General features: G+C 43.3%; 1 protein-coding gene across 3 annotated transcripts in view; it reads left to right on the top strand.

The window, feature by feature from the left end:
- The window catches only part of GLT8D2 (glycosyltransferase 8 domain containing 2), a 147,588-nt gene that overhangs the window by 77,461 nt on the left and 44,931 nt on the right, over nucleotides 1-25,196 (top strand). For all 3 annotated transcript variants that reach the window (XM_078674962.1, XM_078674952.1, XM_078674944.1), the window contains exons 4-6: nucleotides 10,663-10,819; nucleotides 13,578-13,695; nucleotides 24,973-25,057. In XM_078674962.1, coding sequence (XP_078531088.1) covers nucleotides 10,663-10,819; nucleotides 13,578-13,695; nucleotides 24,973-25,057 — 360 coding nt within the window. The remainder of the gene's footprint in view (nucleotides 1-10,662; nucleotides 10,820-13,577; nucleotides 13,696-24,972; nucleotides 25,058-25,196) is intronic.

The raw sequence follows: 25,196 nt of genomic DNA, 5'->3' as shown, positions 1-25,196 counted from the left end.
TAGCTCAAACTCAAATAAATCCGAGCCCGATTGCATTTCTAATGCTTGTTTCCCTTAGTTTTCGCCAACATTTCCTCGATGCGGGGTAACGGAAACCTTTCCACCACGATGCTTTTGTTTAGTTCACGCAAGTCCACGCACAACCGGACCTTGCCATTGGGCTTCATTACCACCACCAGGGGCGCTAGCCACTCCACACACGTGATGGGTTCTATTATCCCATTCCTTTCCAGCTCTCGCAGTTCCTGTTGCACTGCTTCCCTCACTGCGATCGGCACGTTTCTCACTTTGTGTGATACCGGCGTGGCATCCATCTTGAGGACGATCTTGTGCTAGAATTTTTCCAACTTCCCTACCTTTCCACCGAACACCTTTGGGAAGTCTCTTTTCCATTTGTCTAGGTCCGGCCATTGTTCCGGCGCCGTCATCAGCACCTGTACCGCTCCACCGGGGTCCAGCTTGATGCCCAAGTCTCCTTGATCCATCCAGCCTAGGACCGACGGGCCCTTTTCTGCTACATATAATTTACAAGCGGCACTGCGACCCCTGAACTCAAATTTCAATGGTCTAAACCCTACCATTGGGATGCAATCTCCAAGGTACGTAACAGGTCTGATGTCTGGCGGTTCCAACTGTGGACCCAAATGAGGCGTGAATTTCTCAGTCCATACTGCTCTCTGGACTATCGTGTATGGCGATCCTGAGTCCGCCACAATGCTTATCATCACACCGCCTATTAGCATGTCAAGTAAAGGTTTGTTCGACCTCCTGGCGTCCACACTTAGAACTTGATCCTCTATACAGAGCACCTCGTCCTCTTCCTCTTGACATCTTCCTTCTATGCTTTCCTGGTCTTGGTCCACATACTTCACCGTGTTGCGGCCTGCCTTCCTCTGGCATACCTTTTCGTAATGCCCCATTATGCCGCAAAACATGCACTTGGCGCGGAACGCCGGGCATCTCTTGTCGTGTGCTTCATGAGCCGAACTGCCACAGCGGTAGCAGGAATTCTTAACTCCTTTCGTCTGCTTCCCTTGTGGTCCCGGCTTCCCCGGCCACCTGTTGGGTCCTCTGTAAGCCGCACCCGTGTTCTTATTCCCTCCTTTGGGTTCTTCTTCATCTATCTTATTTACCATTGGCCTCGCCGCTGGTTCTCTTTTAGCTGCGTCAGCGCATCTCTGCGCCAATTCCGCCTTTTTCACAATCGCGATCACTTCTTTCAACGAGGCATCTCCGCTCGCCCATAGTTTGTCTTGCACCGTTTTATTTGTCGGTGTGCATCACAATTTGGTCCTTGATGAACTCATCATGGAGTGCGCCGTATTTGCATGTCGTTGCGAACTTTTTTAACGCCGCCACATACTCGTCAATTGATTCTCCATTTTCTTGTTTCCGCTGCTGGAAGTTGTAGCGGTCAATCGACACGAACACTGCCGGCCGGTAGTGCTCGTTGAGTTCTTCGATCGCATGGGCAAAGACATCCTCATCTGTAGGTTTGGGTACTAGGGGCCAGATGTAGGTAGGCATTTACCGGTCGGTAACGGCCGAATTCGGCCGTTACCGACCGGTAAATGGAATTTGAGATGTAGGGGGCATATTTTTACAGAATCGGTAAATTTACCGATCGGTAAATTTACCGATTCTGTAAAATACTGAATCGGTATTTTTACCGATTCGGTAAATTTGATATGTAGGTGGGACTCTTCTGAGTCCCACAAGCCTTACCGAATCGGTATTTTACCATCAAATTCAATTTGATGGTAAAATACCCATTTTCCGGTGTGAATGCACATGTGTGCATGCACACCTGTGCCATATGACAGGCAGACCTGCCCTTAGGGCAGGTATGCCTGCCACATGGCACCCGAACCTGTTTTGGGGGTGCTAGAGGGTGTCAAAGTGACACCCCCTGCACCCTTGTGAAATTCGGTATTTACCGATTCGGTAAATACCGAATCGGTAATGCCCATTCATTCCTATGGGCTTCAAAGCCCATAGGAATGAATGGGCATTACCGGTCGGTATTTACAGAATCGGTAAATACCGACTTTTACAGATTCGGTAAATCCACATCTGGATTTACCTACATCTCCCTCCTTATATTTTACCGATTCATAAATACCGAATCGGTAAAATTCGGTATTTATGAGTCGGTAAAATATATTTACCTACATCTGGCCCTAGGTTCTTAAACACCCTGATCCCTTCCGGGCCTAGGTTGTGCAGTAAAATCCTCCTTTTCCTTTTACTTGTGAACGCCTCCTCATTTTCATCTTCCAGGACCTCAATGTAATTTAGAATGTACTCTCTCCAATCATCCCACTTCATCAGGGGTTCTCCCGGCTGGGGCAGGAATGGTATCGGAGCCGTCGCTGAGGATGTCTGCGCGCACATAGCTACGCGCTTTTCCGGCGCTGCATTCAGGCTCTTGGGGCTGCCTGGTGCACTGCTCTCCTCTCCCTGTTCTGGGTGGGGTTGGGGACTTCCTGCGTCTCCTCTATCACTGCCCCTTGACTCCGCCAGTGCTCCTGTTCTGTAGGGCTCTGCCTCGCAGTGTTACCCTCTGTGCGCTTCCTGGCGCGTATTGGGGCCTGGCTTTGGCTGTCGTCCTACTGCCTCACCCTTGCTGGGTGTGCTATTTCCTCCCTCTTGGTCCTGGTGCATGGTGCTCTCGTACCTGGACTCACTGATCCTTTTCATGGGAGTTGGCGCCCCGCCGCTTCTGCCACGCTCTCTGCGGTCGTCTAGCCTCCTTCTGTGGGCCAGCCTTGTAGTGCTGTGTGGGTGTAGCCTCCTGTGGGCACCTTCTCCCCAATATTTCCGATTTTTTGTTTTTTTTGTTAGTTAGGTCCCAGCCTCGTCGCCACTATGGAGGTGGTGCACTCCCAGAGATGACAGGACACCAGTGTAGTTGTGGCACCGCTATTTATTTATATTTTAAGCACTTTACAGAGAGCGCCGAGCTGGCTGCCTTCCTCTGCAGCTCCGGCACCCGATCTCGCACTCCTCGCGGGCGACCCAAAGTGGCCGCCGTTCACGCTACGTGGTGACGTAGCATGAACGCTAGAATGCCAACCCTGCAGTCTCGCCCTCTATTTTTCTTCTTCGTGATGTGCTTCTCTCCCCTGGATCGGACGGTACATCACGAAATACATCAACTGTAAATATAACATTGCCCAATCTATTTTAAAATTTTTATTTCTAACTCACCGTCTTGCGTCATGTCATATCTTGCTCCCTCGCAATATCTCTTTAAAACACATCTAAATTCATTACGATACTCGTGGTATAAAACCTAAAACTCAACAAATTGCTGAATGTGAAATACTGCCAATCATTATATACTTTTGATTATGTGCCCATACGCGCGACACAAATATGCATATGCTCATGCCTGTTATACCGTTCTCTCCCTCCTGGTTTACCCATGCTTATTACGCCACTTTGAAATGCCTATAACATGATGTTTGTCACCTTAATGGGTGTCCCCAATGCATCTCTCTACTACTTTAATCGGGGAAACTCTTTTGAAATTTTGTAAAAAAATGTATTTTAATCTCTGAAAATGTCGGAATTTCTAATGTAAATGCTATTGTGATATATCTGACTCTCTCTGACTATTCCTTGCACTACGACCGCTGCTCTCACCAATAACCCATTTTTTCTCAACCTATTGTGCCTCTCTTACTGTAAAAAAATCATTGAATGCATATGAACTTGACATATCGTTTTTCACCTTGCCTCATTTGTACTATGATGTAACAGTATGTTATCTCCCTCACATGCTTCCTGCCACTTTTTCCTACTACCACTGCCCTTCAACATCTCTTTCTCTAACATTCCTTTCACCTTCCTTTTTCTCCCTGTCTCCATCGTTCTTTGGTTTTCTAACCATATTTGCCTCCAAACTCAACCATTACACCCATTCTCCTCTGACCCTCGATGTCTTCTCTCTTATAATTGATTATTCTCTCTAATCTTACTTTGAACCTCCTCACAACACTATCCAAATTACTCTTTCATTGTGCTCCTTTCCGACCTCATCCCAACATCCCATTTCATCCCTCCCACTCTTATAATCTTAACTAATAAATTCACTTTTCCCCTGTTTTTCTCTCTTACCTACTAACAAACCGGTGACTATTCTCTTCCCTTTCTGTCACGGGATTACCCATCACCCCTGCCTTTTTCTATGTAACCTATGAATGTATATACAGCCCTGAAAAAGCCCGAGGCCAGATGGCCATGTAAAGGGGTGAAACACGTGTTGGCTGTTCCGTTCACTTACTATCACGGATAGAGTGACAACACCACCATAAACAATCTACAAAACAAATCAATGTGTGATTGGAATTTTTCCGCAAAGAATAATTTTTCTTTTTCTTTTTATTGTCCCCTGTTTTTAGCCACATGGTTTCTTGCCTCTTACCTGCACTGTAATTCCTGTAACCCCACCGCTGCTTAGCGGGTCCGGTTCCGGGGAGGTTGTGGGCGGGGAGCGCCATCTTAGAGCAGGAAGGGAACTGTGGCCGCCATCTTTGAGCGTTCTTGCGCTCGTGGACAGTGTGAACTGCCTATTTAAAGGACTCCTCATGGCGCACAGCGGTGACGCGTAGCGTATGTATGACCCGGAAGACAAAATTAAATATAGGGATGCAATACGACTCTACCACAAACATATTGTAGATGGAAAAAAAATCTATCTAGAGCGCAGAATTGATGCAGCGAAAAATACGAGCAAAGAAATTTTTAGAATTGTAAAAGAGTTTATCTCCCCTTCCTCGAGCACGCCCATCCACTCTCATACTGAAGTTTGGATCAGCCAGCTCAGTGAGTTCTTCATCAATAAAATCAAATCTATTCAGGGCTCCTTTCCTATTGTGGGCCTTAGTCCAGCTGCCTGTCATCCGATAACTGCGCCACCATCTATGAAGGAGAAAGACCCTTTTCTTTCGGTTTTCCCTTCTATTTCTCTTGCTTCCTCTCTTGACTTCCTGTCTCGGCTTCAATCGGGTTCGCCGCTTGATCCTTACCCAGCGAAATGCCTAGGGAGAGTGGCGTCGGCAGTTAATATCTTGCTCAACCCACTGCTTAATTTTTCCCTGACATCGGGAGAGGTTCCTACGGCTTGGAAGCATGCCTTGATTCTGCCGCTGCTTAAAAAAACATCTCTAGATCCCCTTGTTCACGCCAATTACAGACCAATCTCCCTCCTTCCCTCTCTGGCTAAGGTGATTAAGAAGCATGTGCATCTCTCCATTTCCAGCTTTATAGAGAGTAATAATATCTTGCATGACTCTCAATCGGGTTTCCGTGCAAATTTCAGCACGGAGACAGCTCTTCTTGAGATCACCGATGCCATAATAGAGATTTTGGATGGGGGGGGTAAAGCCATCTTGGTCATGTTGGATTTGTCGGCGGCTTTCGACACCGTTCCCCACGACGGTCTCCTTTTAAGACTCTGGGAGATCCGCTGCCGGGGGACGGTGTGGAACTGGTTTAAGTCTTTTCTGACCAACTGCCGACAAGTGGTCTGGGCATCCCCGTTTTCCGCCGAAATGCCGTCGCTGGAGGTTGGGGTTCCTCAAGGGTCCATCCTGAGCCCCACCCTTTTCAACATCTATATGGCCCCTCTAGCTGCGGTGGCGGAATCTTTTGGTGCCCGGATCATATCCTATGCTGACGACACCCAGCTCCTTTTCACGTGTAACAAGGGTGAGGATTTTGACGGCGGACGAATTAAGGAATGCTTGGGCGCTGTATTTGACTGGTTTCAGAGGCATAGTCTGAAGTGCAATTCCGATAAGTCGGAGCTGCTTTTTTTCGGATGCCCGCCAGATCCATGTTGGAAGACATGGTGGCCCCGCGATATGTTTCCGCCTGATGCTGCCTCATCAAAAGCCAAAAATCTAGGTGTCCTGTGTGATGATGATCTCTCTTTTAGACCCCAGATCATAGGGCTGACAGGGAAATGTTTCGGCATCCTGAAAATGCTGCGGAAGTTTCTTCCTCTACTATCCCTGCAACATAAAAAAACTACTGTCCAGGCCTTGGTAGGCTTGTGTCTTGATTACGCGAACGCTCTCTACCTTGGCCTTCCCAAATATCTGATGGCACGCTTGCAGGTCGTGCAGAATTCGGCTGCCAGAGCCATCTTTGGATTACAGCGAAGGGCAAGAGCCTCAGAGCTACTCGAGAGACTGCATTGGCTCCCGGTCTCTAAGAGAATTACTTTTAAGGTCCTGACCCTGGCCTTTAAAGCCCTCCATTTGATTGGCCCAAAATACCTCGGGAAGCGTATGGCCTTTTATGCCCCCAGGAGGACTCTAAGGTCCGCTTTGCTGGCTAAAGCCGTTGTTCCCACCATCAGACGTGCACGCACTGGAGGTCGTTCCTTCCGGTACCTGGCACCTCGATGCTGGAATGAGCTTCCCTTTTCCTTGAGAACAGCCAATAGCTTACTTTCTTTCAGAAAGGAACTGAAGACCTGGCTTTTCTCCCAGTAATTCTCTGTCGGCCTGCGGTCGGTGTTGTGTTGTGCATTTTTCTTTGTAGTTCTCTTTGACAAAGCGCCGGGACACTCTATGGAGTAGCCGTGCGCTATAGAAGAGACTTTTATAACATAACATAACATACAGAAACCGAATTTTGCCCTGACAATCCTGTTTAAAGGGACAAGGTGGCTGGACGACCTCACCGGAACTACACAAGAGGAGACACTGCTGTTTGGTGGGGGAGCTGATGGCATACTTCTTAACTCTGGAAGGGAGCTAGAGATTTACCATTATTGGTGGGGGTCCGTAGACAGTGCTGGGAGGGCTGCAGATAAAAAAACGCATATGTTATTGTAAAGCCATACATAACAGAAATACAGCAATACAGCTAATAAGGCTACCAGACCTCCACAAGGAGGGGACGGGAGATAACAGACTTAGTGGGAGAGGGTCTGCACTGGTGGGAGACCTGTATGGGGTGGGAACATTTGAAACTATCAGAGCCTAAGAGGAGACTATGAGATACCTGAATGACTGTTCCTACTGCATTGATCAATAATAGTCATGATACAACAGGTGTGGAAGATGAGAGATGCTAAACCCTCCCATACAAAGGAGAATGCGAGCAATTTGCACACCAGGCAGGGGGGCTAAGGCTAGGGCCTTGCTACATCAAACCAACTACAAACAATCTAAATGCACACCAGATGGGCTAAGAGAGAAAGAAGCAACATATATTGACAACTCCATAGAAGAGGGGGAAACACATGTGCACCACCCCTGGTGTTTCAAGGACCTCTCCACTCAATATGATACAGTTTAATATTACACAGAATCTACATCACACTGTGGCAAATCAACAAGTTCTGCCAGGGGAAATCCTCGCAATGTCCCAGGCACAGTGAAACAGATGCAGATTTTCACCACATAGTCTGGTGCTCCTTGAACCTAGTGACACATTGGGAAGCAATAGGGCTCCCTTTTAACAGTGTTGGGCCGAGCATCAGAAGCCTACTTCCTGGAACTCTTTCCACACTCCAGTCACTAACATGTTTTCAGACCTAGGTGCTGAAATGAGCTGAAAGCAAGAGTATGTTACTGCCCATGGAGGACAACAATGGTTTTAGAACACCTGGTTTTGCCTAGGCATGGGACATGATAATCTCCCCCTTTATAGAGGAGGCGCGAGCTACACCCCTACTTCATTGAACAACTGTGGAGTACACAGAGACTGAGGCCCCAGAACGCTCTCTAGAAAAGGTCGAGAATAGATACAGATGCTGAAGGAAACACCAAGCCTATGAAACCACAAAACCAGATTGTGATATTGCAAAGATACGACTCAACATTCTAATCAAACCAAAAAGACCCCAGTTTGAGTTTGCATGTGTTGTAAACAGGCGAGACCATAGTCCCAGGTCACCCGAATTAAGAAGCCATCATTGTTCATTACAGTTCACTTTTTGGTTAAGAAAGTGAAGAAGTATTATAAACGTTGCTTCAGAATTAATTTCCATCATTGATATTTGATTTGTGTTTCATTCGGAACATCTTTCATTTCGCATTTGGACTTTGGTGCCCTTAGGGATTTTTTGTTTAGTATGTCTGTGAAGCTTGAAAGAGGTATGGATGTGGTGTAAGTGTAAATTGTTTCACTGTAAATGTTTTGTATATATTTTGTATATATGTGTATATAGAATTATTTGTTTAAGTTGTTTCACACAGTATATATTTCTTCTTCTAAAAAATTGTAAAATGAAATTTTTTTGGAGCTTTATCATTAAATGATGCAAATGTTTAAGCAGACGTTTATGTTTTGTTCATAAGGGTCAGTATCAAGTTGTTTCTAAGAAACTATCAGTCCTGGCACACATACTGTTATTTAGAGTAAACAGGCGAGAAGCACTGTATTAGCCACCAACGTCGTATGTAATGGTGAAGTGATCCAGCTATGATTGTAATACATATGAACATCCACAGAAATGATCAGTTCCAAAATAATACCATTTGTTAAAAAACATAAGAATCTCATGCAGCTATATCTACATAACCCCTGCCAGTAAATTCAAAGAATGCAGAGAACTCCCCTTGACTCACTGGATCCACTGCCCAACAGAGAACAACCCTTCTTCTCACACATCAAGGCAAAATCACTTCACCACACTAGATACTCCTCTGTTCTTGGTGATAATCATTAAGGATTTAAGGAAATATACAAGTGAGCCATACTGGTATTTTAGGACTGAATGAAAGTATTATTCCCAGGTGAGGGTCCATTTCAGACACACCCTGTCTATGAGTAGTTTAATATGGGACTGAGCGCAAGGAACATCAAAGCTCGTAATGTGTCTGGTATTGGCCGAACCAAAACTCCATACCACACGCCCCATGAGAGGATCTCTGGCCCTTCTCTATGGCTCTGCACACATCTCATGGATGGCCCTGGGATTCTAGTATTTAGCACAGTAGAGAGGATGCTGTCATATCCAGCAGCTGTCCTCCCTTAGCCATACAACACAGCAGCTAGTCCCTTCATTCGTGTCTGGTCCCGCTCTCCTCACATTTTGTGTTCTTCACAGATGAGCCCCACTGATTTTGAGAAGTGTAGTCTTGTAATCTAAGCTCCTGCGCTGTTCTTTAAGCTGTTTAGAGGGAGGCGGTGGCATGTTTTTTGCTTGGCCTCACAATACTTGCCAAAGGGAAGCGCTCTGTAAATGTAAATGCATTCTGTCAGGGAGAAGAACAGACACCCACTTTTTTTCTTTCACCTGCATGGACTATGAACCATTTCTGTCTTCTATGTTAGGTTTGGTGTTGGCTACCACTCAGTATTTGTTACTATGTAGTCCTGTTTATTCTGGGAGATGTAGCCTGGTTCAGCGATCCATTGCCTGGGTCATTCGCCCACTTTAATTTCCATGCTAGACGAGGTCACTACTTTCTATTCAGAAGAGCTATTAGGACCTGCTGCTTGTTAAGAACATGGGAAAATAACTCTTTCCAAGCTAGAAGATCCCCTGGATACAGGTTACATAAATATCTAAAGAAAAATATCTAATAATAACTTGTTTATGTAGCACCTCATACTGATATGCCATTTCTAAGCATTGTAAGTGACAGATGTTACTATAATCCAATTTATAGTACTCAATTTAGAAACCTTAAAAGGATGGAATGCTAGGTCTACTCTGCCATTCAAACTCATGACTTTCAGAAAACTGCTTTTACCAGGTGTGCACCCTGAATATTGACCCCATAATATCGATGGGACACAATATCAGAGAAAAAGTATCGGAATAAATATCAAAAGGTAAGTAAGTCTACATTTTATTTACCTAACTCCATATATATGTTCTAGCCAGTGCATATATCTTCAAGGTATGTAGATGTGGAGTTAGGAACAATAAATCTATACTTCACTATATACTTACCTTTCGATATTTTGTCCCTCCATATTTTGTGCATGATATTCTTCTATCATGATATTCGGGGGTCGATGTTCGGTAGTACTGTCCTTTATCAGTGGGGAGTGTCCAGCTCACTGAGCCATCCTGCCTGGTCGGACTATGTGTGCAGCTTTGGACAACTCAATGGAGGCTGCTAGTGATCTTGGGTTTAGTAGCGTCTTTAAAAGAAGCATTGACAATAAATTTTGCAGGAAGGAAAAATATATTTGCTTTAGCACCATCTTCTAGTTATTTAGTACTATCATGCAAAACAAAATAAACTGATCAAAAATATACATGGAATGTAATAAAAATATTTACTTCTTGCCCATCTCTGCTCAATATTATTAAAGCATTATTTAATCATAGAGTACATTGATCACTTGAACCCAAGGGCTGCCTTCTGTACGAGTACATTAGTTCTGGGTTTTGGTGAGTTGGGAATGTCTTTGAAATTTCTGGTTAAGAAATCTTTTCTAAGGGGGAAAGGGGCCGGCTACTTCTAGTTTTGATCTGTTCCTAGCTGTGGAATACTGGCAGATAGTTCTAAACCACAGATATGATCTAACTAAAAAAGCTTGTTCGGCTGGATGAATATAAATCATTTTACTGGAATAATCAATAGAGTGATTCTGCTATTTTCAGATGTTGTGCACGCCATTATACGAGGATGGTTAGGTTCCATCATGTCATAATTTGCGTCTTCCTCTGTTTTCCCTTAGAACCAGTTGATGCATCGGATGAAATTCCTGTGGTTATCTGTGTCGCTGCAGGCAGATTGGGTGGAGCGGTGGCAGCCATCAATAGTATCTACAGTAACACAAAGGCCCGAGTGGTGTTCTACTTAGTTGGACTCAAGAACACAATTCCACATATCAGGTAATGGAAAGCCTGTCACTGCTTGAGGGGGTAGTGCTTTTTGGATGTGGTCTCCCTAGTATATTTGGTTGCACTCTTTTATTCCTTTTGGCGCTTGATTTAATTTAGAGGTCCTACCCTCTGAATTCAGGGCACTTACATGTTCTGTGGCAGACGTGGCAGAGAGTGGGGCTGTGAAGTGGTCAATGGGGTGCAGAATTATCATTCATTGACGGAATGCATTCAGAGTACAAATTTCTCAACCTAGCTTCCCTTTCGTGTCTATAAAAATTATTTCAACCCTACCCCATAAAATGTATTGACCTATCAGGGTTTCCTATTTGATCTTTGATGAGAGTGTCTTTCTGTACTTGCACCTGCTCCTGTGTAAAGTGCACTATTAACCTAGAGGTGAGGCTCACGCTATAGAAAAAAACAGAAATAAAATAAATAGCTGCTGCTGCAACAGAGTAGGGCTGAGGACTACAGGAGATGAGAACCTCGGAGACCGAAGCAGACTACTAGGTACCACAAATATTAATGGTCGACCATTGTCTGCCCCTCTGTTCCCAGTAATACTTCGGATTAATACACTTTGACCTGAGCCATTGAGAGCACTGGTAGACATTTTGAAACATCTTGGCCAGCCATGGTAAGGCATGAAGGATGGCATGTCTGTGGTAAGGACAAACATTTTCCGTAAGTGAACAAATGCCAACAGTATGAACCGAGGACGTGCCCGCAGAAATGTGTATCACTGCAAACCTTATAAAATCCATGCTGAGGTATTTTTTTTACAGCTAGTAAGGGCAGTCAGAGGAGGAATGGCATGATCTGAAATGGATTAGCTTGAAAATGAAAAAATACAATACTTTCACCTACAGACATATTGAACAACACTATAAGTCAATTCTTCTATCAGTCCCATGCCACAGTAAGGTAAATATACCTTTCCACAGTAAGGTAAATATACCTATGTGAGTTATAGGTTGCCATTAATGACCTTGAGCAATGCTTTGTCTGGTGCTACCTCTGCTAGCACTAGACATCACTGGAAGGGTAGTTTTGAATTTTATGATCATCCATACTAATATTATAAAGAGAGAGCCCAAACGTTTGAGGCGGGTAATCTCAGTTACCACAGCACCAATCACAACACCCAATACAGCGTTGGAAAGGGCAGTTGCAGCAGAAGGACATAGGCTATGCAGACGGCCACCATATACATTTAAAAGGTAAAAGAACCGTGCCAGCAAAGTAGTCCCTTGTGGGCGTGTCTGCGTTGTGCTGTGGGCGTGGGCTGGGGGCGTGACTAACGCTGGGGGCGTGTGGTACGGCCATCATATCGTGGGCTGTGGGCGTGTGCTGGGGGCGTGACAAATGCTGGGGGCGTGACAAACGCTGGGGGCGTGTGTCCGCCTTTCATGCCATGTAAGTCGTACATACAAGCGCCAATGACGTTGCTGCGCAGCATCAAAGGGCATACTGGGGTCGTGACACGCTGGGGGCATGAGAACCGCTGGGGGCGTGAGAAACGCTGGGGGCGTGTGTCCGGCCTTCATGCCATGTGAACGCAATTGCGCCGCATCAAGGGGCACGCTGGGGGTGTGAGAAACGCTGGGGGCGTGTGCTACGTTCCGCCCTTCATTCCATGTGGGTCGTACATTAATCCGAAGATCGTCTGCTGGGGGCATGAGAAACGCGTTCAGCTGGAGGCGTGGTAAGTAACGTTACTGCAGCCTCTCCTGCACGCTGTTACTGAACTCTCTCATTCAATGAAATTACACACGCCTGCTACCATCAACCAGGGCTCTAGCCGGGCTCAGGCGGCGGATCAGTACACTAATTACACGCGCCTGATAACATCAGCCAGGGCTGCCGCTGGGCCTCAAGCAGGGGAACACGCACCTGCTAACATCAAACAGGTCTGCATCTGGGCCTCAAGCGGGGGAACACGCAAATGAGTGTGTCTGCGAAGACAATTACTGCAGCCTCTCCTACTCGCTGTCACTCAACTCTCTCATTAAACGGATTTACCCGCGGCTGATAACTCTCTCATTCAAAGTCATTACACGCGCCTGCTAACATCAACCAGGGCTGTAGCCGGGCTCAGGTGGCGGATCACTACACCAATTACACGTGGCTGCTAACATCAACCAGGGCTGCAGCTGGGCCTTCTCCGTCCCGATTCTAATGAAACAAAAAATGTTGTCTACCGCGAGATTTTAAAATAAATTGCCCTTGTCAAATACACACATTCTATTTCATACCCAGACAATGTTGGGACGGGCTGCTAGTTAAGTGTATATAGTGATAGACTTTGAATGGGTGGTGAGCATTATCAGAAGGGCAGTGGCCAAAAAAGTGAATAAAAATAGGCTTGTGGCATGGCATAATGTTCTATGAAGACAGTATGCCATTCTATCACGGAGGTGTGATATCAGAGCTATGGTAGGACAACAGGAACTTTCTGTGTCCTTAGACTACCTATAAAAATAGCTTGAAGATTAATGCCAATAGGCAGACTACAGGCATTGCATTCATACAGGAGGCCACCAGGGATCCCATGTAGGGAATGGTTTAGTCCGTAATGTACATGGAGGGTAAAGATTGCAGACCCATGCATGTGGAGATCAGTGTGGGAAGCACAGAATGTATTGCCAAAGTGAAGCAGAGAAATTGTTCGAAGTTTGAGTCTTTGCAATAGTATAACAGCTACTATATTTGCACTAAGAATGTGGAGGAATACTTCAACTTTTATTGGATCTCTTTCTTTTAGAAAATGGATTGAAAACAGCACCCTGAAAAATATCCGGTTCAAAAGTGTGGAATTTAATCCAATGGTACTCAAGGGGAAAATACGCCCCGATGCTGCAAACCCCGAGCTACTCATGCCTGTGAGTATGAACAATATAGTTTGTCTCATAGGAGGTAGGCGACTTAACACCATTTTAAAACATCGGCGCACTGTTTCTGATTGCTCCCGTTTTGAAATGGGGACACATGGAATGCATGTAGGTACATAGCTGTCTACCAACAATGGTTAAAAATCTGAAAGAAATATGTGACTTTGTGAAGAAAAGGTTGCCATGCAATGCATAATACATATAGGTTCAAAGGATAAGCAATCCCGCCAGATTTGACGTTTGTGTTCCTTCGTATGAGGTGCACAGTTGCAGGGTCATTTAGACACAGTCAGCATTATTGGGCCCAAAATACCTACCCGTTTTAGCAGTGGGGGTTAATAATGAGAACTATTGAGTGAAAAAGTATTTGTGCCCATTTTGCATGCAATGACACCCCAATTTTACATTGTTTGCACTTGTTATTGCCAGCTCTGCCAAGCTGCTGGTATCAGTGTCGTACTAGCATCTGTTTAGTTATAACAAGGTGCTAGTCCAGTAACTAGTGTAAATTCTGTGTGTGCCCATGTTTTCAGCTGAACCAGGGTACGTAGAATCTATTGCCCACAGTCGTTATCATTGTATCTCATATGTGCTTAGTATGAGGTAGGCACTGTCCCACACATGCTGGGCAGCATCCAGTCCATTACCAGTCACGCACACGTGACTAACTCTGCCTTATTGGCCTCTAAGAGACACTGACTTGTCAGCAAACCTTATGATTTGCTTATAGGTCAGCAGTCATACTTTTATATCACACTTCTATATGTCATTACGCTTTGCAAAGGGTGGTGGGGGAAGGGGTTATGGATAAGTCTAAGGTGTTGGGGAAAGTGCATAATATATATTTCCCGTCCATTCCAGTGAAAACTGAACATTGTCAACCACATCTGTATTCAAAGCATGTGTTTTATTATGCTGCCCTGTGACTGTGGTTGAAATGACACTAAATACAACAGAAGCTGAAAGAACAGTCTATCCTCCCCATTTGCTACATCTATGCCACAAACTTAGTTGAGGGAAAAAGCATGTAGGCAAAGACTTTGCGTTTGACTCAGTGCTTGGCATATGACTGGGTGCCCTGATGGTCTAGAGTGCGCTGCCATTTTTATGGTCATGGGAACCTGGAGGGGTGTCCTCAACCTGCAAGGAAAATGACAGGAAGAGTGGCAGTAGGACGGTAGTGGTTAGCAGTGGACAAAGATGTCAAACTTAGTTTCTAAGCACGTCTCATTGAAGCCATGTGTGCAGGAAAAAAGGCATGGCTAAGCCTTATAAAGTGCCAATTCCAAGGTGGTGGTAGTCTATGGAGTACCATGTGAGCTTCCCATTCCTAGCTGAATTTGACTCTTTTCCTCTAATTGCCATTTCTGTTTCAATGATATATAAATGTGGCATTAAAAGTGATGAATGCGTTACCACGTATTTGTTCCCTTATCTTTCTTAACATTCATCAACCACACACTACTAGTTTTGTCTTTGATTTTTGTTCCTTGCAGTCATTTGGATCTTCTGTTGAATGTAAATGTAAATGTATGTGTCTTGTAAAGCGCACTGCTGCCCTGAGGCGTTGTGGCGCTGTAGACCACTGGGGAACCCGTCCTGGCTATCCCTGTGAGATGGTCCCAACTGGGTATCTCCAAGGTGAAACCAGGCATCCCCGGCGAATGTGGGGGGGCCGTTGTAGAGATATGGCAAGCTAATGCTCAGAGTTGCCGAGTGTGATCCCTGGTTAGAGTAGGCACGAGGCGAGAATTATCGAGTCCGCTGACTCTGGTCCACAACCCTGCCGCGTCGGGAATTGAACCCTGGTCCCGGGCCGTTCTCTGCTTCCGGGTCTGCCGCCTCTAACCAGTGAGCCACACCACTCCACTCCAATGCTCTAGCGTGGCTCTTTTCTCTCCCCTCATTTCAGGGCGAGTTTGGTGCCTACCTTATGAATGTCAGTGAATAATTAAAACAAAGAAAACAGTTATAACCCATAACAGCCAAATAAAGGAATTGTCAATTTTTCAAAAGAAAAAAATTATACAGTACCCACAATCATTTATCCAAAGAGAAGTTTGTTAATAAATGAAGACAAAATATACAAAAAATATTAAACAAGAATAAACTGGTGCTGAAAATACAAACTGAGGTTTAAACAAAAATACAATGGCAAAGATAAGGATAATGAAAATAAGTTTGTCAAATGAAAATAACAAAACACAACATATGCTTCCTCTTGACTTTGTCAAAGGAAGGCGTTGACGACATTTCAACCTTATTGCTTATAATGCCATCATCAGTACAAAATCAAACGTAAAGAGCAAAAATCACAATTTCTTGAAAACAGGGGTACCAAAGGGAAACAATGTTTGGGTTATAGCCAATAAACGGAGTCATGACACAAAAACCACTCGACTCACTGTCATGCATGTCATAGTTGAAAAATGGTTGAAGAGAAACCATCACCCAGTGTGAATTTGTTTTATACGCACGAAATTTAAATAGTGAAACTAGAGATAATAGTGCAAGCATTTAGCACCAAAGTCGTGTATACCATTAACCTAAACAATAACATAGACCACTATTTAAAAATGAAATAAGAAACTGCATGGAAAGTCAGCCAAATCACCCTATAAAGCAATATTTACCGAAACCTATCATCTCTGAGGAAACTAATTACTGAGGATCTCACAAATAAACTTCAATTCAGTTGCCTAAAACAAAAATGCATATATGTACAAACTAAATTGTGACTACTCTAATGCTTTAAAAGAATTCCATAATTAATCAAGCCACTTACAGTTGACAAGAGACCAATCCAACATAATGTGGCATGAGGAGGTCCAAATGAAGAGTATACCAAAGTGACCTCCAAACAAAAATCCCTTGTGATACTATCAAAAACAAAACAAGGAAGTAGAACAAAATAATAATAGAGATTGAATCATAGCTAAAGCAAGGCAAAATAATACAACTATGCCTCAGCAATACCTTAAAGTCATGCCTGCTTCTCTAGTCACCCTATCCAAGGAAAGTTCATGGGAACGTAAACCAATTCGCATCTGAAATAGCACTGCTCCCCAACGAAGATCGAGAAAAGACCACACTGGTCAAATTGTCGAAAAATGAATAATAGGCTAGCTCAGCTTACGTGCTTCCAAGAGCTATTATTTAGTCAAAAGTAGTTTTAAACAAATATTGGATAATACAAGACCGCGTCCTACTCAATTGCAATACACTAAAATTACAACAAACTCGCATCTACAGCGCATGCGCATGAGTTAGACCAGGATTCAGCACTTGCTGCCAAAAAGCGTATACCCGATCGGCAAGCTGATCATCTAAAGAGAAAGCTCAGAGCAACTTTAAAGCAAAAAAGGAAAATAAGAAACTTTGGGAGGCAATAACAAAAGCCCTATAATCAAGGCCAGGAGACTCAACTTGCCACCAATTCCGCTTCGCAAAAGAAAAAGTATGCAGGAAGAACAAGGAAATCTCCATATATTTTAAAATAAATGTGTCGATTCCATTTTGGATGTCACAAAAAAGAAACATAGTCACGCACAGCTTGTACTTATATATGTATAAAAATTACACACATTGGTATCATATGCTAACTGCAAATGGGCATTGTAAAAAGTAAATATTAACATAATAAATATTTTTTCACAATGTATACTGATGTAGAACTAAAAACATACACACAGTATCCCAATAATTTCATATTATACAAAGACATATTGTAGAGTGGCCTTTGTCAAAGCAATCCCAAAGTAAAACACAATGGAGGGCCAGTGATGGAAGACAACAAGATTACATACCATGTCTATATACCCTTACATACAAAAAATCACAGTGGTTAAATGAGACAATGGAATATTCGGCCTAGCAGCAGGATGTCAATACAGAACAACAGAGTTACTTCTTCCAGCGTATTCAAACCTCTATTGGTGCTGTCACATTTCAATATCCACTTGCATTCAGCTCGGTTTAACAGCATTTGGATGTCACCGCCTCTAGCAGGTTTGTGTATTTGTTCAACGACCTGCCATCTGATTTCATTCATATGGTTCTAAGAAGTTTGATACTAAGGGAGCATTCATGGTACAACACCGAATGCAACTTTTGTGCTGTGACAGACGTGTTTTTAATTTCCTGAGTTGTCTGGCCCACATAAACATGGTCACAGTGGCAACAAATAACATACGACTTTATGTCAAAAATAAGATTCCCTTTGGGTAAGTAAATTTTACGAACATCAACTTCTCAGTGACATAGAAGAATAACAAATATTATAGACATAAACACAAATATAACCATGGAGACTAGGAAACTAAGAGCAATGCATAAGGTTTAAAAACATGAGATAACAGTAAGTTCAAAATAAGCACAGTTTATTTATACATAAAATTAATAAAAATTACATAAAATCACAATAAATTTGGGAACACAGAGAATATAACAAGGGGATGAATCAAAACCATAAATTCATCTAATCAAATTCATACACCTAAGACAAGGAAATACACAAAAATCCTAAATCTAATATCGATAGTATTATTCCCTTCAATTCAACGGGTTTCGACGGACATTTAACCTATCGCCGTCTTCTTCAGGAAATATAGTCTGTATTCCCAAGAAATCTTGTATCTCGAGCCCGTCACCCATGTGAGGCAATAAATTACTCTTAGCACGGTCAGTTTGCCCTCTATTCGTTGGGCGGCCGAAAAAATTACTCCGCAGATTCAAGATAGAAGAATTAGAACAACCTTCCGATTAAGACAAGTAGTGATTCGGAGGATAGTCTATATAAAAAGTATTTAAGATCCAGAATGCTCGCGGTACAAGTCTTGGATCACAGCTAGTTTGACATTATTCATTTGGCTCCAACACGGTTGTGTTAATATATCTTTACTTTACAGTGCGTAAATATCGTCACTGCACACCGACGTTTTCCAGGCTCTTGTAGGGTAATGATTATTCCTCTGAAAGCCTCGTGAATCCAGGAGCTGCTGTCGTCCCGCGAGTAAATCCGCTCGTCTCCGACTACAGATTTCTTGGGAATACAGACTATATTTCCTGAAGAAGACGGCGATAGGTTAAATGTCCGTCGAAACGCGTTGAATTGAAGGGAATAATACTATCGATATTAGATTTAGGATTTTTGTGTATTTCCTTGTCTTAGGTGTATGAATTTGATTAGATGAATTTATGGTTTTGATTCATCCCCTTGTTATATTCTCTGTGTTCCCAAATTTATTGTGATTTTATGTAATTTTTATTAATTTTATGTATAAATAAACTGTGCTTATTTTGAACTTACTGTTATCTCATGTTTTTAAACCTTATGCATTGCTCTTAGTTTCCTAGTCTCCATGGTTATATTTGTGTTTATGTCTATAATATTTGTTATTCTTCTATGTCACTGAGAAGTTGATGTTCGTAAAATTTACTTACCCAAAGGGAATCTTATTTTTGACATAAAGTCTTTTGTTGGTACCCTATCCCTTTGGTTTGGGTCCCTCTCTCTTTTATTAGAGAAACAAATAACATACACCATGTTTTGTGAGTTACAATTAGTGTGAGCTCTAAAATTATAAACAATATTTGCATGTCAAAATAGTTTAGTTTTAGAGGTAGATTCCCATGTAATGCAGTTACCGCATTTGAAGTGTCCAACTATTTAATTTAATCCCCATATAGATGCTAAATCAGAGAAACTTGTTTTAGGTACACATGCATGCACCAAATGGTACTGTATATTCCTCCCCCTCCTGAAGGAAAACAAAGACAGGTCATCAGAAATACTTGTCGATTTAAACAGAGGCAAATGTTTTTTCACAATTTTACTAATGTCATTACTCTGGGTGCAAAAATTAGTTACTCAGACTGCCCCCTTCATGGGTTTTTTGGGGTGTGGAGTCAATAGAAATTCTCTGTGGTTATACCACACTTTCTTTAAGTATCTCTTGATTAGGCACAAAGGATAGCCCCGATTCACCAATTCTTTTGCTCAAATTATTGGCTTCACAAAAATAATAATTTCCGAATTTACAGTTTCTTCTAATTCACGGCAACTGTCTTTTAAACCATTGGGATGGTGGCTTTGGTACTGAACTAAGAGTGTTTTGAGCCATGGGTTTAGTATACAATTTGATTGCCAATTTGCCATCATGAGACATGATTGTGAGGTCCAGGAAATCAATTGTTTCATTGTCAAAACTAGAGGTGAGTTTTAGGTCCGCTGAGCAGGAATTTAACCATTCAATGAAGCTAGATAGATGCGTTACTTTGACTTTCCAAATAAAGAAGAAATCATCAATGTACCTCCGCCAATGGCGCACATTGTCGAAGAAAGGGTCTACAGAGTTATTGTACATGTATTTCTTCTCACAGTCATCTACAAACAATATTGCAAAATTGGGGGCATAAGAAGCCCCAATAGATGTCCCCTTTATTTGTAGGTAGTAGTGTCTGTCAAATTCAAATGAAGTTTCGGTGAATGAGATCGTAAGGAGTTTAGTTATGAATTCTGTTGAAACAATCATGTGACCCAATCTGGTATCTAAAACATCCTTTATTCCTTCCAATTGAGGAATCTTGGTGTACAAGGATTTGATATCCAAGCACACTAACAATACCGCATTGGGGTTAAAATCAATGTCCTCAATTTGCACAATCATGTCACTGGGCAAAGTTGGGCAAAGTTTTTGCGCAATACAAATTTTGTTTCATTCATTCACTGCTGTCGCGTTTGTAGCTGTAGGTATTTTTTGCAAAGTCCCTTATGGAAACATCAATGTGTTTAAATAAGGGCTCGAGAACAGAGCTGCATCCGGATACAATAGGTTCACCCGGAGCGCATGATAGAATCATGCATTTTTGGAAAAGTAGAAAGTACAGCAGTCCGTGCAGTCTTATTGTTTAAAAATCCGAATTCATGTGTACTTAAGAAGCCACGATTCTTTGCTTTTGAGGTAGCGTCAAGCACCAACTTTTGGATTTCAGTCAGTGGATTGGATCTTAGTAGAGTATAGTGGTCATTATTAGACAGTTGTCATTGTACTTCAGCTTTATAAGTTGATGTTCATTGAACCACAATGCCTCCTTTATCAGGAGGCTTAATGGTCAAATCCTTATTATTTATCAGTGTTGTAAGAGCTTGTCCCACATCAAGGGTAATGTTATAAGGAATGAACTAAAGTTTGTCTCATAGTTTAATCACAACATTCATCACCATAGTTTCGAAGGCCAGCAATTCATTTGGCATTCTACTATTGGGAGAATTGAAGGAGGATGGGGGTCTTAACCTTGCAGGATTAAGAGTCGCCGGAGAATGGTTTGCATAGAAAAAAGCTCTAAGGCACAATTTACGAAAAGATTGTAAAAGCTCCATTTGGATGTTAAAGAACTTTGTTACTTCTGTGGGCCCATAACTGAGAACCTTATTAAGTAGTGTTGTTTCTGCCGAAGAGCGCACATGATCTGACAAATGAAATATAGGAATTAAAGAGTTAGCATCCCTATTTGTTGCACTCACTAATTGGGAGGGCCTCATTGATAGAATTTTCTGCAGGCTTGTCTCTCCCCTGATTGGAAATTCCATTGTTGGAGTCTGTTTTTCTCCCCTGCCCCTCCATTGGCCTCGTTGTCCTAAAAAATGAGGATAACCAGATAACTGGGGTCCAGTACTTGGTTGTTTTTCGTTCACATTCTGCAAAAAAAATGCTGATCACTACGCAGACACCCATGTGATATGAAATTAAGGTGCCTATATTGCCGCTAGGCAACCAAAAGTACGCCCATGCAGGAAGCGAGTTGAACAGTGCCATATTTTTGTAAATATGGGGCTGTTTATCTCTCTTCAGTTCATGCAATGTAACGCACCTACTTGCTTTGCTGCATTGCAGTGCAGGATTGTTTAGTAAATCTACCCTGAAGTGTTTATCTTTTGACAATGACACTCTTTCCAAGTTTGGTAAAAGCCAACCAGCAGCACTCTGTGGCCTTCACCAAAGCCCTCCTCTGAGCTCTTTTCTGGCTATATATTTACAAAAGAACTTTGCATGTCTCTGATAGCTGTGTCTATAGGCATAGTGGGGGTGCCATGGGCCCTGGTACAAGCAAGGAATAGCTATATTTTACAGCAGCGCTGGCTTCAGTGCAGCATGGCTGAAAGTTAAAAATAAAGCACTATGACACAGTGAATGCTGCAACATGGCTAAGAAACACTGGCAAAGCCAATAGATCTCACGTTAACGAGACCGATTGGCTTAGCCAGTGCTTGTTAAAGAGGGTTCCTTTATTCCTTTATCCTAAGAGCCACCCAGGTGTCAAATGCATAGCCAAATAGAGAAAATAGATTTTTCTTTTGTCCTCAGGGAGTAATGTGAATAGCAAAATATAAGGTGCCTCATAAATAATGTCAGTACAGCCTTTGACTGCACCCTTAGGATTGTGGATTTATCATGCATAAAGGGGCCATGCTGTAGTGTGCTAACATTGTCGTCGGTATACGTAGTAAGGGGGAATATGCCTGTGTTATGGATGGTTTTCTGCTTGTGAACTCACTGGTGTAAGATACACGCTCACATTCTTCTAGGGGCTACCTATGTCCAGCTAGCCATCCCCTTAGACTACAGAAATAACACATCACCTGTATGTGATCCCTGCCCATATATTGATAAAGAGCTTATTTTGTAATTGTCTGACTCGGCTGGGAATACAAGGTAATGCTATCTGAACCATTTTCTCCAACGCCTGCCAAGGAGAGTGGCCTAAAACTAGTCTACTTTTCTTGTCGGATGGTCATTAAGAGCTTGAACACAGATTCTCATCTGATTAGAGCTGCCCCCCTCTCCAGCTGCCCTGGAAATTTAATAAATACTGCAAATTTGGACTAGTATTTTGAAGTCTCATCAGTGGCTTATCTGGGTCTCTGTTTTTGAGGGCAGCGGGAGTCCTCCCGTCCCCGAGAACAAGTTGACTGTCCGCGGCCACCCCTGTCTCCACCCTCTCGGAACAAGTCGTCTGTCGACCCCCTCCCTCCCAGAACAAGACGGCTCTTACCTACACCCAGGTAGCAACTTAGGGGCCACCCCTGATGGCAGTACGGCTAGCTACGCCATTGAATCTTCTTGACCAAAGGTGTTCACAAGACAATGCAAACAGTATTGAATAGAGAAGACTGCAAGCATCAACGACGAGGAAGCAACTACAGGGTAAGCAGTGACGTATTCCATGACAGTCAGGCCCGGTGTCTCTATCCAGTTCAAAGCATAAAAAGGTGTAAAATTGCATGGACAGCGAGAATCAAGTCTCGACATTGGTTCAACATCCCGTGATTCTGAGCAATCACCTACTTGACCCATGCTTAGTAAAAATAAAAATAAAAAGGAATGTCACGTTGTTTAATGTATCTTCGTGCCTAAATAAATTAAAAAAAACATGAAGGTAACGTAACTGGAGCTCATGTTAAGCGCTCCAAAAACGTCAGGTCAAATTAGTGCTAGGTGAAAGAAGCAAAAGGCACAAGAGAAAGTGTGAGGGGGTAAAAAGAAATAGTGCCTTAATCCTAACGCAGCGGTACAGAAGAGGGTGGTGATGGACGGAGCATCTGAACCAATCAAACACTCACACCTAGTCAACAGATCTGGGTTTAATCCATCACCGTTCTTTAGCCCGCTCTGCCACCCCAGTTCAGACATGGCCATATGCAAATCAGTCTGACCCTGTGCCTCATGGGAACAGTCCAGCCCGAACTGCCAAGCCATGCCTTCCCTGGACCGGGATCAAGCTTCCTGGACCAGTTTCTGGCATTTCAGCCGTCTTCAGCCAGGCTTGCTTGAATCCAGTGGCAAAGTGAGCAAGGGACTCAACGTCTGAGCATACCCTGCCAACTTATGCCGAACAAAGCGGTACAAAAGGGGGTGGTGATGGACGGAGCATCTGAACCAATCAAACACTGACACCCAGTCAACAGATCTGGGTTTAATCCATCACCGTTCTTTAGCCCACTCTGCCACCCCAGTTCAGACATGGCCATATGCAAATCATTATGACCCTGTGCCTCATGGGAACAGTCCAGCCCGAACTGCCAAGCCATGCCATGCCTTCCCTGGACCGGAATCAATTTTCCTAGGACCGGTTTCTGGCATTTCAGCCGTCTTCAGCCAGGCTTGCATGAATCCAGTGGCAAAGTGAGCAAAGAACAGTGATGGATTAAACCCAGATCTGTGAGTGTTTGATTGGTTCAGATGCTCCGTCCATCACCACTCCCTTTTGTACCACTTTGTTCACCATAAGTTGGCAGGGTATGCTCAGACGTGAGTCCCATGCTCACTTTGCCACTGGATTCAAGCAAGCCTGGCTGAAGACGGCTGAAATGCCAGAAACCGGTCCTAGGAAGCATGTTTCCGGTCCAGGGAAGGCATGGCTTGGCAGTTCGGGCTGGACTGTTCCCATGAGGCACAGGGTCAGACTGATTTGCATATGGCCATGTCTGAACTGGGGTGTCAGAGTGGGCTAAAGAACGGTGATGGATTAAACCCAGATCTGTTGACTGGGTGTGAGTGTTTGATTGGTTCAGATGCTGCGTCCATCACCACCCCCTTTTGTACCACTTAATCCTAACGCAAGCAGCCGACGCCCACTAATTACGTTTCATTAGTTTGTACTTCGACCATGCTCCACTGAAGGAATTGAACTAATGCAATGGCCTTCGATGCCCAATTAAAAGGCTGCATTGAAGAGTGAAGATGGAGCGAACCAATGGTACTTAGGGGCATGCTCCAAGCCCTTTACTGTATATAATGCTCCTCGCAGTAAGCAGCGCATGCACGCTGTTAGGCAAGACCTAATAAAGCAATAATCAGGTGCCACTACACCTCCTGTACCATCACAACTATACCGCCGCAGAGTTCTGACCTTCACAGGAGAGCATCTTTGCTCACTGAACACTGCACCTAGACACAAACTCACAAACAACCCCGATCCATGCACCGTTATTTTACATGAGTAAGTTCTTAAAAAATGAAGCAGTCTGTATAACTACTTCCGTCTTACTTCCGAACCAACTTCACCACTATTGAAAAAATGTACACAATTCTTCTTCTGTGTTAAGGAGGTTATAGCGGTGTTCTAAGGTGTAAGACTCATGTTCATGTGTGGAATGAATGCTGTCCCAGAGATGAAAACAGAAGATGCGAGTGAACAAACGCAGAATACAAATATAAACAAATTAATTTTATTACATTTCAACCTCGTATATTTTTGTTTTAACAGCTGAACTTTGTTCGATTTTATCTTCCACTACTAATCAGTGATCACGAGAAAGTGATTTATTTGGATGATGACATCATTGTGCAAGGTACGTTTTTGAAATGAGGACTACAGTCATAAACTTGCATGGCTTTAATCACAGCTACCAACCTGTATTTATTTCTAACCTTGCACAGTATTAAGGCTTACTGCTTGAAAAGTTAAACCTTTAGGGGACCCCACCAAAC

Source organism: Lissotriton helveticus, chromosome 1_1 (genome assembly GCF_964261635.1).
Source record: "Lissotriton helveticus chromosome 1_1, aLisHel1.1, whole genome shotgun sequence".
Classification (NCBI taxonomy): domain Eukaryota; kingdom Metazoa; phylum Chordata; class Amphibia; order Caudata; family Salamandridae; genus Lissotriton; species Lissotriton helveticus.
The sequence above is the reverse complement of the archived record's forward strand: the minus strand, read 5'-3'. Positions and strand labels throughout refer to the sequence as shown.